The sequence below is a fragment of the Kogia breviceps genome, chromosome 9 (genome assembly GCF_026419965.1).
Source record: "Kogia breviceps isolate mKogBre1 chromosome 9, mKogBre1 haplotype 1, whole genome shotgun sequence".
NCBI classification, from domain to species: domain Eukaryota; kingdom Metazoa; phylum Chordata; class Mammalia; order Artiodactyla; family Physeteridae; genus Kogia; species Kogia breviceps.
Window position 1 is genome coordinate 45,159,831 of NC_081318.1, and position 16,253 is coordinate 45,176,083.

Below are 16,253 nucleotides of genomic sequence, written 5' to 3' on the forward strand. Positions count from 1 at the left end.
CCTATCTGTGTGTGTTATGGTAAATTACTTTATCTGTGCTTTAGGTTCCAGAGCCATAAAATGGAGATGATTCTGTGAGTTTTTGCTTAAGACTATTTAATATTTAAGCAAAATCACTTTGTAGAAAGATCAGTTGGTCATTTGTCAGATCAATGGCTTAAACCAGATCTAAAGTAGCCAATAGGAGCAATTTTGCTATAGCAGCAGACACTCTTGCAAAGTTTGGGGCAGAGTTGCAGCCTGAGAGTGTGTGAAACAGATTCAGGAGAGCAGTCCACTGCACTCAACACAGCTGGCCTGACCAGCGTGTGACAGAGTGTCCGCAGTGAAGTCAAGGAAAAACTCAAACTTGGAAAACATCCTCAATCATTTGGTGACTTTTTTATTCAGCAAATTGATTACTTAGTGAATTAATCTTTGATGAATTTGTCTACTTTCAATAATAGTACCTTCATAATGGGGTTGCTATGAGAATTTAATGAAATGATGCATGTAAAGCATTTAGCACACTGCCTGACACAAAGAAAGTAGAAAAGATAAATGTACCCTTCCCGCCTTGGGCCCTGCTCCCCCCTTTACTGGCTGCAATAATTATTAGGGTCTTTTTACTTTATTAGTGCCAGTAATTTAGTAGTAATTTATTCTTGGTTTTATGCAGGCTAAAAAGAAAGCCGCCATCAATAAGATTTGTAAGAAAAATATCCAAAACTTGAGAATAAATCTGAGAGAAGAAATACCATGTCTTTTCAATGTCACACTGGCATATTGTCAAAAAGACCTGCCCAAGGATTATTTAACTGTCTTAGGCAGGGGTCAGCAAACTTTTTCTGTGTAGGCCCAGATAATAAATATTCCTGGCTTTGCATGTCTCTGCTGCAACTATTCAACTCTACCATTGCAGCAGGAAAGCAACTACAGACATATAAATGAATGGATGTGGCTATGTTCCAGTAAAACTTTATTTCCAAAGATGATAACAAGCCAGATTGGCTCACGGACAATAATTTGCTGACCCCTTGTTTTAGAAGAACACGACTATGTTTAACTTTGTCATTTACTATTTGCTCAAGCCTAGGTACTGTGAAGTTATATACTAACATGTAGATTTTTGACTACTAGAGGAGATAACCCCAACAGTTATAGTTTTATTGCTCTGTAGGACATAACCAGTTTTGTCTCTAACCTTGCAATCTTATTTTAACATATTTCTAAAATATCTAGAAATATCCATTTCCTTAAATGCTCTTGGAATGTCTTCCTGGTTCCTTCATAAATGAATTAAGTAAATTTTTGACATGCATTCCCTCTACACTGGTGTGCATAGTGTTTTTTAACTTTTACATATTACATTTCAACAAGTTCATTAATTAAAGTACCATTTACAGCTCTGTTTTAGAATAACAGCTGTCACTGAGTGACATGCCAGATAGCACATTCAATACCTTAAATGCATGTATCCTTATATTATACCTATAAAGTAGGTATTATTATCACCATTTTGCACATAAGGAAAAGCACATAGAAGTTAAATAGTAGCTATTAATTGATATAACTTACAGTAACCCAGATTTTTCCTCACTCCACAGCCTAATAGTAAAGCTGAACTGCCTTCCTCGGAAAATAAACACCATTGACTTAAGTACAATCCTGTTTAACGTGAACTTTCAGTCTTAATTTCCAGATCATAATCCAATTTCCAGGACCTAATCCAGTTTCCTGATATTTACACTCAGACATGTAACCCCTCACAACTAAAATTATGTGGTTTTTTTCTTTTTTACCTTGACAGGTTTAAAGATATTTATAACTTCCATGTTAGCTTTATACATGTACTGTTTGTCATGTTTATTACTTTCAGGTGACTTGAAAGATGGTAAAAATAAGACAGACAAGAAGGATCAATCCAATGTCAGAAATGATTCAAAGAAAACAGATGGTAAGAGCATAATTCCCATTATATTTTTCCATAAATTGTGCAATTTAATGCAAGCTTGTTAGATTTACACATAAAGTTGCAATTGTGTGAAATTTTTAATATAGTCTTATACCCTGAAAAAAACATTCACTACATTTAAAGAGTACTATTATCCCTTTTTCAGTAATTTACAAATTATTGTTGTATCTTCTCCCTTCCACCATACTTTCTCCATCACAAATGAGTTCTATACTCTTTCTTTTTACACTTGCCATTTTTCATTTTAAACTTTATGAAAAGTTGATTCTGGGCTTGCTGATTATAATGGAATGGAATATAAGTCTGTGAATTATGCAGCGTAAATGGGAAATGTTCCATGTTTTCAGTTTTCAAGTTTTTATACCTTTAGTGAGTTATTATTTTGGGGAAAAACAAAAACAGAACTCTGTTCAGTGTTATCAGTATTTTGGGAGGCCCACATACTGGAGAATGTGCATAGCTGTAGAATACAGTTTGGTCAGCAAGAGTATGTCTTAAAGGCAAGCTTTGGATGACAATCCCAGACCAGTTAGAATGAACCTACATTGTAATGGGCTTCATGAGCACTGCTTTTACTTTGCATAAATAGCATTCCATTCTTTATAAAATCTGAAAGTTCAAATTATATTTGCCTCCAAACTTCGGGCCATCAGATTGAGAAAACTACTCTCACCTTTTATATAATCCTCCTGTTTCAATTATAACATGGGCTTATTCCTAGTTATCCCCCCATACATATAAATGATATTAAACTAAAAATGAAAGTTTTAGGAGGTGGTTTTTGTTAGGGTCTCAGACTCTGTGAACCATACCTCCCTGCAGACATTGTATTAGATGCTAAACTATTCTTTGAGTAGTTTGGTTAGTCAGAGAAGAACAAATGCAGGGTAATCAGGTTGAGGAGTAAGAAGAAATTTGAATACAACTCATACATCTGTTAAAAAGAGAGAATTGCCTTTAGTTTTCATCTCTAAGCCACTGTGATATGCCCTCTTTACCCATATGCATGAAATCAGTTCTTTCTTTGAAGATCATTCAAATAATTCACCCTAGATGTCTCATCACATAATATCTAGGGAACACACATGTCCAATTTTTTTAACCAAATTGTTTATGCAAATGGAACCACTTGCTTAATACATACCCTCCTTGCATAATTGTGACTAAGACATGAATTACATGGAGATAAAATAGGATTCAGAGTGACAGTCTCTTAGCCAGCCTTTGTTATGGGTAAGGTTTGTTCAAGTACCAGACATCATTAGACCCAAGTCAAGGTAACACAAGCCAGAAATATGTACAGTAGAGGAGAATGGTGTTAGTTATAAACCCAGCACCTGGACACCTGACCCATCCTATATCCAGTGACTGACCCATCTGGATTCCTACAGCATAAAAGACCAGAATAATCCAATTCCCAGATCTTTAACACGGGGTCTTAAATCTTGTTGTATGTTTGTATTGTGCTATAAATTACTGTTGTAATGTATTCATGTGAGCATTGTAGGCTAAATTTTATCACCTTCATTACGCCCTTTTGTTTTACCTGTGTCTTTTTTAACTGAATTATCACCAGTATTTTAAATAATTAAACTGCGTTTTTTTTGCGGGGAGAGGTGATGAAATAGATATTTTGTTCTATTGTACAAATAAGCATAAAGCTTGATTATTTAATGAACAGGATTCTTGATCCCATAGGGCAGTGAACAGGATGCAGTAAATAAATAAGGGACATTTTCTGATATCTATCCTTTTTCCCTCCATAACTCCAACCTTCCACTGATTTAAATTGAGTCTGGTGTGTCCATATACTTGTAAGTCTGGGCATGAACAACTTTGTATTTTAATTTCATTGATGGGCTAACACGACATCAGTCATTATCATTGCTTTGGTGTCGTCAGGACTTAGATCATTGGGCTTTAGTTACTTGTGTTATCTTAGCCCAAAATCTTATCAGGACTAAAGTTATTTCTTGGTGGCATGAAGTGGAAAAGAATTTGATCAGCTTCATATACCCCTTCTCCATTGCATTAAAACTCTCTCCTTTAGAAAAAATTTTAAATAATATGCATATCAGTAGATATATTGATTTTTAGAAACTATCTAGTAACAAACAGATACATTTTGAACATTTCTTTTTAATGGATCTTATTACATCTGATGACCAGAGGGAGTCAATTTAACTATTTTTAATGCTCCTACCCTTAATCCAACGCCTGGGAACCAGCTCTAATCTTTGAAAGGGAATATCCAAGCACAATTCGGTGTCCAGTGTGATCAAACCCACTATGTTTTGAAGTTTAATATTGTATACATTCAGAAAGAAACTCAAAGGAAACTAGACTACAGTTGGCTATTCCCAAACTCCAATGAGCTGAGGCACACACAGAGGGAAGGAGCATGTGCTGAAAGGGTAAATTACATCCTGGCAAAATGAACACATTGCAGTTGTACATTATCTCTGTCAGGCTCCTAAAGTACTGTTTAGTACCCTGCAGCACTAATTTTCTAACTGACTTCAAAGAATGAATGCTCTTTGAAAATACCTTGTTTCTTAGGGAGAAATGTACTAACATAAAAAGATCTAGGTTTCTGAGCCCAGATTCTCTCAGGGGCTAAGCTTTTATACTATCATTGGGAGACTTGTGGGGTGCCACATGAATGAATTATTTTCAGTGTGTTTTTAGTCATGTTTGAAACAGCATAGCTATAATTTTTATAGTTGCCCAGAAATATGAATTTGCCCTTAACTTTACTTGACTACATTAACAGAGATATAAGAGACAGCCACTGTTTGTGTCTCTCAAATGATTCTCTATAATTAGGCCCTGCAAGCTTATTTACCAAGTCCCAGGAAGGGAGTTCAGCAGGAATTTTTCCTTTATTGAATGTTCTGGGAATTGGAATGTTTAAAGATGTCAGTTCATGAAATGTAAGTCAGTTGTGAAGAGTGGAAAGAGTGGACAAAATACAATCCATGGACATCTGCTTCTGCAAAGAGGGCTACCAAGAATTAGGTTTACCCTTCCACCTGAAACAATTTTTTTAAAAAGACACATATGTGGAAGAATGGTTTTTCAAGAAATGAAGACATCAAGAATTATTGGGCATCAAAAAATGAAAACAGTGCTCTCTAAGAGACAAGAAACAAATGAAGTAAGCCTGATGATTGCCTCAGCTTACTGTGTTGAGAGGGTTTCCAGGCAGACCTGATGAATTCCTTGAGTTGAGGAGTTGACTAAGGATCCAAGGATACCAAGGCAGCTATAATTAATGGGATAAAACACCAGAGACGATAGAACTGAAGAGAGATAGAACTCTAGAAATCTGAAGAGTATTCATCAGAGTACTAATTGACTCTCAATGAGGAAACCACCTGAGACCAGGAAAGAACCATTCAAGGGGTTTAGAAGGAACAGTCCTGAGTTCACACTTCACACAGAGCAATAAAAGTGCCTATTCCTACTAGCCAGACTAGAATACCTCATAATTTAAAGGGAATTGGAATTTAAAGGGAATTGGGTAGAATACTCATAATTGTCTTTCCTTAGCAGGGGAATAATTAGTCGTAGGCTAAATGTTGCTTTAGGCTCACCTAACAAATCTTAAAATCAAGATATAAGAGGATCAAAGTGTTTCCAAGTAACTGCATCCCAGGATAAAGCATGTGCGTGTGTGTGTATGTGTGTGTGTGTGTGTGTGTGTGTGTATACACACTCCCAGCAAGCTGAAATTCACAATATCTAACATCCAATCAAAATTTACTGGACATGCAAGAAGGAAGAAAACACTACCAGTAATAAGAGGAAAATACAACCAATTGAAATCAACCCAGAACTAAAACAGATGTTAGAATTAGCAGACAAGAGCATTAAAGTAGTTCTTACAGTTCTTACAGCTGTAGCCCATATGTTTAAATAGAGACACGAAAGATATAAAAAAGATCAAATGTCTAGAGATGAAAACTACAGTGTCTGATGTGAAAAATATACTGGATGGTATTAACTAAATAATATTGTATGGGATTAATGATAAACACACTGGATATGATTAGACATTTTGGAAGAGAAGAGTACTGAGAATTAGCAATAGAAACTATCTGAAATGAAGCACAAAAAACAAGAATAGAAATTGTAAAGAGCATCAGTGAGTTGTAAGACACCTTCAAACAGCCTAATGTATGTGTAATTGGAGTCCCTAAAGTAAAGAAGAGGGAAAGGAGGAAAGAATATTTGATGAAGTAATGGCTAAAATTTTGCCAAATGATGAAAACTATAAGTCCATAGACTTAAGAAGCTCAATAAAACACAAGCACAAGGAATATAAAGAAAATTACACCAAAAGCATATTATAATCAAATTACTCCAAACCAGTAATGAAGAGAAAAATTTAAAAAACAGCTAGAGAAAAAAAAAAAGATACATATGGAGAGATGAACAAAGATAAGGATAACAGTAGATATCTCATCAGAAACAATGCAAGTGAGAAAAAAGTGGAGCAACATCTTTAAAGTGCTAAGGGGAAAAATTCAACCAAGAATTTTATACCCAGCAGCAGTATCTTTCAGATACAAAAAATGAAAGAATTCATTACTGGTAGACCTACACTACAAAAAATGTTAAAGAACAGCAGAAGGATAGATATGCCAGATGGAAATATGGATCCACACAAAGAAATGAGGAGCACTAAAAATGGTAACTAGATGGATAAATATACAATATTTTTTCTTATCATTTAAATATCTTGACTATTTAAATAATTGACTATTTGAACAAAATAATAATATATTACTGAGTTTATAGCATATATAAAAACTAAAAAAAAACTAAAATGTATGACAACAATAGCATAAAAGTGAGAAGGGGAGAAATATAAATATGCTATTGTAAAGTTCTAATATCATACATGAAGTGATATAATATCAATTGAAGGTATTGGGTTGGCCAAAAAGTTCGTTCGGGTTTTTGGCCAACCCAATAGATTGAGATAAATTAAGAGCATATACTATAAACTCTAAAGCAATTACTAAAATAACAAGATAATGACATATAGCTAATAAGTCAAAAGAGGTAAAATGGAATCATAAGAATAATTAATCCAAAAAAGGTAGAAAAAGAATAAGAAGAGAACAAAGAATAGATAAGACAAATAGGAAACAAATAGCAAGAATATAGACTTAACACTAAGCATATCAGTTGTCACATTAAATGTAAATGGCCTGAACAGCCCAAATAAAAGGCAGAAATTTTCAGATTGTAAGACCCAAGTATATTCTGCCTTTATATTAAAAGATACAAAAACCCCAAAATAAAAGGATGGAAATTGGTATGCCAAGCTAACAGTAATCAAAAGAAAGCTTACATGATTATATTAATACCTGATAAAGTAGATTTCATAGCAAACACTGTCACCAGAGAAAGGAGGTTCAATTCATGTTAAAGTCTGTTTATCAAGAAGATATAATAATCCTTTACATTTATGTACCAAAATGCATGAAATGAAGTGTAAAAAAATTTTAATACACAATTCTATTTGGAAGCATTAACATCCCTCTCTCAATCGTCGATAGGCTAAGTATACGTAAAATCAGCAAGGAAAAGAAACTTGAATGACATTATCAACCAACTTGATTTAATTGGCCTTCCCAGAACACCCACAGTATGAGAATACATATTCTTTTCAAGAGCACATAGGACATTTATAAATATAGATTACATTTTGGGATGTAAAACAAGTCCCAATAAATGTAAAATGAGTCAAGTCATACAAAGAATGTTCATAGGTCACAATGGAATTACATTGTCATAGGATGTTCATATTGTTTTATTTTCTTTTTAATAGCTATAGAATTTATAGTGATGTTGTCTTTATCATTTTTTATATTGGTGATTTGTGTATTCTCTCTTTTTTTCCTGACCAGTCTGGCTAGAGTTTAATAAATTTTATTAATCACTGTCATTAATATTTTCCATTGTTTTTCTGTTTCTATATCATTGATTCTGATCTGATCTGTATTATTTCCTCTCTTCTGCTTGCTTTTGGGTTTGGATTGCCTTATTTTTCTAGTTTCTTAAAGTGGAAGTTCATGTCATTGATTTGAGATATTTTTTCCTTTTCTAATATAGGCCTTTAATGCTGTATATTTCCTTCTAAATACTATTTTATTTATTTATTTATTTATTTATTTTGCGGGCCTCTCACTGTTGTGGCCTCTCCCGTTTTGGAGCACAGGCTCCGGATGCACAGGCTCAGCAGCCATGGCTCACGGGCCCAGCCGCTCCACGGCATGTGGGATCTTCCCGGACTGGGGCACGAACCCGTGTCCCCTGCATCAGCAGGCGGATTCTCAACCACTGCACCACCAGGGAAGCCCCAAATACTATTTTAGTAACATGCCACAAACTCTGACTTGTGGCATTTTTATTCACATTCATTTCAAAATATTTTCTAATTTTTATTTTAATTTCTACATTGATCTAAGGATTATTTAGAAATATATTTTTAGTTTCCAAATATTTGGGGATTTTCCAGAGATAGTTATAATTTAAGTTCTTTCTAAATTGATCTATAGATTCCATGCAATCCCAATTAAAATCCTAGCAGGCTTTTTGGGTAGAAATTGACATGCTGGTTTTAAAATGTATCTGGAAATGCAAATCACTCAGAATAGACAAAGCAACTTGGGAAAAGAAGGAAAAAATTGGAGGACTAAACAGGTAGGCCTGATTTCAAGACTTATAAAGCTATAATAATCAAGGCAGTATATATAGTATTGGCATTGAGATAGACAAATGGGTCAGTGGAGTAGAATAGAGGGTCTAGAAATAGATCCACATGTATATGGACTTCTTATTTTTGACATTGTCAGATGAAGGAATTCCACATTGACAGTAAATGAAGGGTGGATTATGCTGTAGAAGACTTGTTGACACTAAAATGAATACTTGTGACCAATGTGTGGTTTTGATTGCCAGTTTACTGTGAAATATATCCTTCATGTACACTGGAATGTTCACATCTACTGGCCAGTCAGCGGTTTCTTTCTCCCAAAGGAAAATCTACTTGGGAAGTCAAATCATATCAGAAAGTTGCCTAAGCTGAGAATGTAGGGGTAGTTAGTTGATGAATTGTGACTTCAAGGTAGAATATCCTGAAATGTCTGTCTCTACCATTGGGATGGATCTGCCAAGAAGAGTGAATAGGGACCATCTTGTGTACACTAGATACTGACAGTGCAAGAGGCGGCCCTCCATGGCACCCCTTTTACGTCTAGTCTCCTTTTGGATCTCACATTCAGTATCAGATATGTTGATATCTTGGGGTAGATTCTCATTCTTGTTCATTTTCAGTCATCCTTGATGGCATGTCTGGACCTTGATCTTGATGAAACTTCTTTGTTTTTAAGGCAACGGTCCTCAAACCTTTTCTCTCTTATTTTCTTTTCCTAACATATTATCATAAGCTTTGCATACCTCCCAAAATTATGCCCAGATCATGAACTCTGGTGGGTAAAATAGGCCAAAGGTGGTGAACAGTTCTGGGGACACTAGCTGGTACCCTGTTCTTTTCTCTCATACCCAAGACAGTGCTACACTATAACAATAACCTTGAGTCCTTTCTAGTTTAATTTTAAAATTAAACCTGTAAGACTGTAGGGCTTAACTGTTTTTAGCAATGATTGATTTGCAACACACTTCACCGTTGATTATGCCACTGATGTCAACACTACTGTCTTGAGGTAGTTTCTACAAATAGTTAATCCCATCCTTTGGATTTTTTACTTGCTTCCTTCTCAGAGGATAACATTATTTCTTAGTTCTGGGAAGATATCTCACTGTAGCCTTCTATGTATTGACAAAAGTAGGGCTATTTCTTTAATGAAGGAATTGCCTTCCACATGAGAATCTAGGATCCTTATGGGTTATTTTTCATGAGAGTACAGGGACTAAACATCTGGAGTGCCCTGGGTCCCAATTAAGATAAGTCATCATAACAACACATGTTCTGATTCATATCCCATTTCCCTTAGCCATTTGTCCATGAAAACTCTTGTGACCCATTTACTTAACATATTTATATGTATCAACACATGGAGCATCAACAGTAAGTACATGCTGTGGTTTAGCAAGAAAGAGGCATGAAATATTTGCTTTTAAAAACATTGTATGCCTTTTTTTCTCAAGTAGTGTGATAACCCAAGTGTCTTAACCCTCCACTGCAATGTCCCTGTCAAAGGAAAACAACAAAAAGTTGATAAATGTATGAGAGAATTGCAGTATTGTTTTTAGATGCCTGTTATTCTTATGCATCTAGATAAGATCCCCTAATTAGCTTCTAAAAGGTTTTGTTGCTTAAAATTTTTGATTTATATACTTCAGTGCCATTTTCTAATTGATTTTTGAAGCCATGCTGTAGGTTGACCCAACAAGAGTTGTTGTGAGTGCAACAATACTGAAACCAAATATAATTTTTTTGGATAGATTTTGGGGAAAACTATTAACCAATCCATTATATGTGGGTTGGGAGTGCTCAAATGGGGTGAACTCAGAAAATCTCTTTGCTCCTTTTTGCTGTGGATTATACACTTGAGAGCATGGAGGTACAGAAGCCGTTGACATCCACACGGTTCTAGCATTGATGTGTCACAGTGAATCAGAACAGTTAGCTCTTTTGGTTACAATCATCCATTTCAAACCAATGTGTTTTTAGTATAGCTTTAGGTTCAGTGAATATCCTTGTGCTTTTTAAGGAGGGTATATAATACATAGCCTCATGGTGGATTATAAAGGAACAAGGTGACATGCAACTATTATTATCCTCCTGTAGGTTTTGTGTTATTGAAATTCACATTTGTAGTATCAGACAGCAACTGAAATTGTGTGTGTGTATATATATATATGTATGTATGTATATCGTGTATATATATATGTATTGTGTGTATATATGTATATATACATATATATATAATACAATGTAAGATTGGTGGGTTTAAAATAATTAAATTGTGTTCTACTAAAGAAAACTTCTAAAGTCAATTCATGCTTTTCACATAGCTGTTTAGGTTCCAGTCTCTTACCAAATAACTACATAGTAGAAATGTCACATAAAAGTATATTGTGTACTCTTTGTTAATGATGAAATTAATATTTTTAAACAACTTTTCCCATGCAATTATTGGTGTATAAGCTTTCATTCTTTCACTCTGTCTTCTAGACATTTTGTTATACTCTTAATGTACCATTGTATTTTTAAAGGAACCTGGTTTGACAGAGAGGATTACAGTTTTGGAACTACTGGGGAAATGTGATTTGTCTTTTTTTTTCTTAATACTGATGTGCAGGATTAAAAATAACTTTTTAGTATTCATGAAATAAATATTTATCTGTTCTCCCCCTAGAAAAATTGTATTTTGTCAGATTCTTTGCAAGTGATTGGAGAAACACAAGTAACAATACATTTGTCAAAAGAAACTCTATTAACATTATAAAAAAATTCTTTAAAATAACAGCTGCCTTTGAAATATGTGCCAAAACCAGGAGCTAGAGATGTCTCCATTGTTAACGCCATTTTTTTTCTAGTCTCCCACAAGCTAGGAGAGCTGTTAAAAATGCAATATCAAGCAAGTATTGAAGCTTCTTCTTTGTGTTTATTCTTAGCCTTTTCCACCAAAGGGCAGCCTGATCTCCATGTGATGATATCTGTATTTCATAAGTATTAGCCCTCTACAATATATGCCATTTTTATTTTATACCCTGGAGCTGCAGCGAAAACATGAGAATAAGTGTTTGTTTTTTTTCTTTCATTCATTTTGAATCTTTTATTGTTTTTCCTGAACTAATAAAATGGAGAAAAACACTAAGAGCAGTCAGAATGTTTCAGACCTAAAATCCCAGCCTCACTTAATTTTCTCTGAAGGACTTCCTTAATCTCTAGTTTCTTGTTGGCTTCAAAAACAGCAGATTCAAAGACTGATCAGAAACAAAACTCTTGCGTGCAGACAACTCTACCCTTACCTGAACCAGAGGAGTGCTATGTGCTGTTGATGCCTGACTTTTACTTACCTCTTAAGAGCGGGTCAGGTCCTGGGGCACTTGGATAGTTGAGTGTTTTGTTTCCTTCGGTGTCAAAGTACTAGGTTCTTAATACAGAGAGGAATGGCAGTAAAATACCTTTGGACAATGTGGGACAGAAGAACGGAGACATTCACATATTTTAAGTTTGGAAAGAAAAAACATGCTACATAAAGGAAGAGAGAAGCCAGCAAAGTTAAAGAATAAAAGTTAACAGGATCATTATTCTCAGTGATAGCACAGATTCCAAGGATCAAAAGAAAAGATAAAGAAAAATCACAAAGGTTGAACCTAAGAACTACTATCCTTTGTACAGTACTTATTCTTTATATTTGGATCCAATGGGAAAATTTTAGGAAATGATGGCATAGGCAAGGTTTCAGGAAGTTATATTCCTACAAATTTATCTATCCATAATCTATTTATCTATTCTATCCATCCATCATCCATCCATTCATCCATCCAACAATCCACCCATCTTAGCAGGGCTATAGCATTGGTATTATATGCAGTAACATTAATATTGAATAATCCTAATATAATCATATCCTCTACCATTTGGGATGAGGAGAAAGCATGGATGCATATGTTGGGGTATTTGGTGGTAACCATTTAAAATACCTGTCTTGCACTTATGACCTAGAAGAGTGAAAACAATGCCTGGGTAAATCTTAACAGCTAGCTCTAAGACAATGTTTGTTTGTTTGTTTTTAGTATTTCCACAAAACCAAACCAAGACCTGCTTATAAGCCCCACAGAAATCCTACTACTAGACATTTAAAATTGGGTTTGGTTTTACCACATTTATTCTTCCCTGGGTTTTGTTTTTTGTTTTTTTCCTATTTAGCCTTTTACAACTCTTTCTGTTGCTTACAGTGTCACTTTGTTGTTTTTATAGAAAGTTGACTCCATAGAGAGGCAGCTCTGGAAGGGTTTCTGGGACTTGAAAATCTGGTTTAAATCTCAGCTCTGTGCTCAGCCAAGTCAGCTTACTTTTGAGCTTGGGTGATAGTTGAATCAGGCTGTGAAAAAAATCAAGCCCAAGAAATTGAAAAATAAAAGTGTTTACAGATGTTTTTAAAACCCAGTGCCAGATTCTATGAGGCCTGCCTCACAGATGGTCAGCTTGTGATCTAGTAATAAACATTATGATTGCTAAACACATTTTTAGAGTCAAATCAAACTCAAACTTTAAGCCTCTTTTTAAAACAACTATCTTTAAACCAAATGGTTTTCTGTAGCATCTCCACTTACCTTCAGGAGTAGCCTGAGAAGGGAGGAGTAAGACCACATTGTTGTAAGTCTCCATCTCCTATTTTCCTTTTTAAATTAAGTTGCTGAAACATTCTTTGCTGTTCATTCCCTTAGAGTAGATACATTTCTGTGAATTCATACACCACACACTTCAGGCTTCAGAGCCCCCATGGCTGCCCCTCTATGAGATGTGAGAAGTCTTTCCTCCAGGGGCGGGTGAGGAGGTAGCACTTATTTAGATATTTTCTTGACTTTTCTCAAGTTGGGTGAAGATATTTTCCATTTCAGTTCATCAGTCACTCTTAAAAAGATGAGGAAGTTTAACCACTTTTTGTGGCCTCCAAGAAGCCAACATAGACTTACATACAATCAATGGAATTCAAAGCAGCTTTAACAAAAATAGTCATGTAAATCGGATCAATTCAGAGTGACTTCTCACACTTTGTTTCTAGATCCTCATTTTTATATACTTTGTAGTCTTACCCAATTTTTGTTTTAAATGCTTATGCAATTTTAGTTTACATTGAAAACATATACACGAAACCAAAACACAACAGAACAAGTCTATGACATTTGAAGTTTAGGAGAGGAAATGTGGAGTGAGGAGATTTACAAACCATGTCAAAGCCACCTGGATGGCAGGTGCTCTTTCTTTGGGAGCTTAGTCCCACAAAGAGGCATGCACGGTAGGGCTATTTCTTCCTAAGGAGTATATATTTTTGACTAAATTGTAAAATCAATGTACTTATGATTTCCTTTTTACATCACACTATGAAAGTCAGGATTAGAAAAAGCTTGGAGAGAGACTTCCTATTCATCATTACACCTTTATCTGTCCCATCCACCTCTTGCTTATTCAATTCACTTCCTTTCAATGAAAAACTAATGATTTGTTGAGCATGTGCTGTGTGTCAGGTATTGTACTACATTCAAGAGGAGTTATAAAGATAAATAAGATATTTTCCTTGACCTCAAGGAGTCTACGGTCTGAGGTAGAATATCTTCCTGCAGATAGATATGATACTAGCCACCATAGGGGTGAGTGCCCTAAGAGGAAGTTTTTTAGAGAAAGCATGTGTTTGGGAAGGCTGGGAACAGTCACTCAGGTCACAGACCCAGCTGCAGAGTGTCTGCCTCTTGTTCTTTTATGTTGGTCGTATTTAATGACAGTGAACACAGGCACAGCTTAAACATACAGGCTGCCTTTATTTACCCCTTTTCACCATTCCTTGACCAACTCCTTTCCTCTGTCCCTTGACCAGAAGGCCGAGGAGGGGAGGGGAGAGATCCATAGCCGGCCACTCCACCATTTCACCCATAAGCAATGACTAGCAAGGGAGGAAGATCTCCTCTCAGGGGCCTTTGGGTTCCATTCACACCCCCTGGATGTACCTCTTCCATCTCTGGGACACAGCAATCTGGACAGCGGGCCTCTGCTAACCCAGGCTATACGACACAGGAGGTGCATCACTTTCCTTGTTGGCAAATTGGAGCTCACTGGGCGTAACAGTGATCCTTGTCAGCCATCTCCAGCTATCTGTCCTCACTTCCTTCTGACCAATCTATCATTTAGTAAAAGATTAAACCTAACCTTATATCATCATAATAATATATTGGGTTTTATATGTGAGGGCCTGGGGACATCTCTTAAGGTGATTAAGGAGTCTCATTACCTATGACCCCAAATTGATCATGACAGGGCCAGAGCACTAAGGGGCCCTGTCTTGCCATTCCCTTGTGGCCCAAAATACATAGAGACAATCAGAAACAATGGAAAATTTCTAATCCATGATTTCAGCTTTTGTTTCACTTCTTTCCCTCCCTGGCAAGTTCCAGTAAGGCAACTGGCAACTTTCCTCACCGATCCTACTAGAATCAGAGTGAAGTGATTGGCCAGAAGTTTTTCTTTTTTCCTGTTATTTCTCCCAAATGGGTGAAGGTGCTAATGGAGAGTAAACACTCACAAGACCAGAATGAAGAAAGAGGAACCACAGGAGGTCTGGATCAGTGGCCCCAGAAAATTTGAGAAATGACCGTAATTATAATAGATCGGAAAGGGCTCTCCTGTCTCCCAACTGGTTTGTACCTAATTTCGACCAAGTCTTATTTCGGAGAGTATCTTAGTCTTTAAAGTTGAATGGAAAATTTCCTTGTCCTCTAATGACTCCTAACATTTCTGGAGATGATGATGTTATTCTTTTTAAAGTCTCCTGTCCCTCTGGAACCTTGCGTAGGAGGGAATCCTCTCTCACTCTGAGGCATGCTGACTTGGAGAGCACACAGCACTTAGGGGAAGCAACCATAATAATTTTTGTTTGTTTGCTTTTTTAAAATCCTGTCCAAGTCTGTTGAGGTTACATGTTATCGAATAAGCCAGGTGAAAAAAAAATCCAAGATTGTTTATTTCCATTAATGAGTCCTGTTTCAATCTTTGTCTTCTTCCACCACCTCACCCTAGGCCCCGTAGAGACTTCAGGTGATTTATCCATTTGCACGGTGATTTCAGTTGGGGCGCATCTTGCTTTGAATCTTTTTGGGAAGCATTTGTTAAGCATATGCTGTGTGTCAGGCATTGCACTACATGCAAAAAGAGTTATAAAGATAAAATATTTTCCCTGCCTTTAAGGAGTCTATAGTCTAGGGCAGAACACCTTCCTGCAGATAGCTCTGAATCCTGATAGAGGAGCGTTGCTTTGGTATGGAAATGATTGGGATTAGATGAATCCAATTTCTTCCTATCCCACTGACCCCTGAGGCAAATTGACCAGATCAGATCTGGCAGTCACTGTCATCCTGATTGCAAAACAAAGCATCTTAAAACCCATACTGCATGAACCAAATATTTGATGCTTTAGTTTAAAGCAACTATTAAGGCTTCCAATGTAACCAGTGTTTAAAATTCTCCACTGAGATTTCCCCTTTATGAATAGAAGGATTGTGTTACAAAGAAGACAGCAGTGACTAGCATTGAAAT

General features: G+C 35.9%; 1 protein-coding gene across 20 annotated transcripts in view; it reads left to right on the forward strand.

Moving 5' to 3' along the window:
• The window catches only part of PDE1C (phosphodiesterase 1C), a 701,054-nt gene that overhangs the window by 551,118 nt on the left and 133,683 nt on the right, over positions 1 to 16,253 (forward strand). For all 20 annotated transcript variants that reach the window (XR_010842164.1, XR_010842165.1, XM_067042382.1 and 17 more), the window contains one exon: positions 1,859 to 1,936. Coding sequence is in view for 18 of the 20 variants with exons in the window: in XM_067042382.1 (XP_066898483.1) it covers positions 1,859 to 1,936 (78 nt within the window). In the remaining 2 variants the exon portion in view is untranslated. The remainder of the gene's footprint in view (positions 1 to 1,858; positions 1,937 to 16,253) is intronic.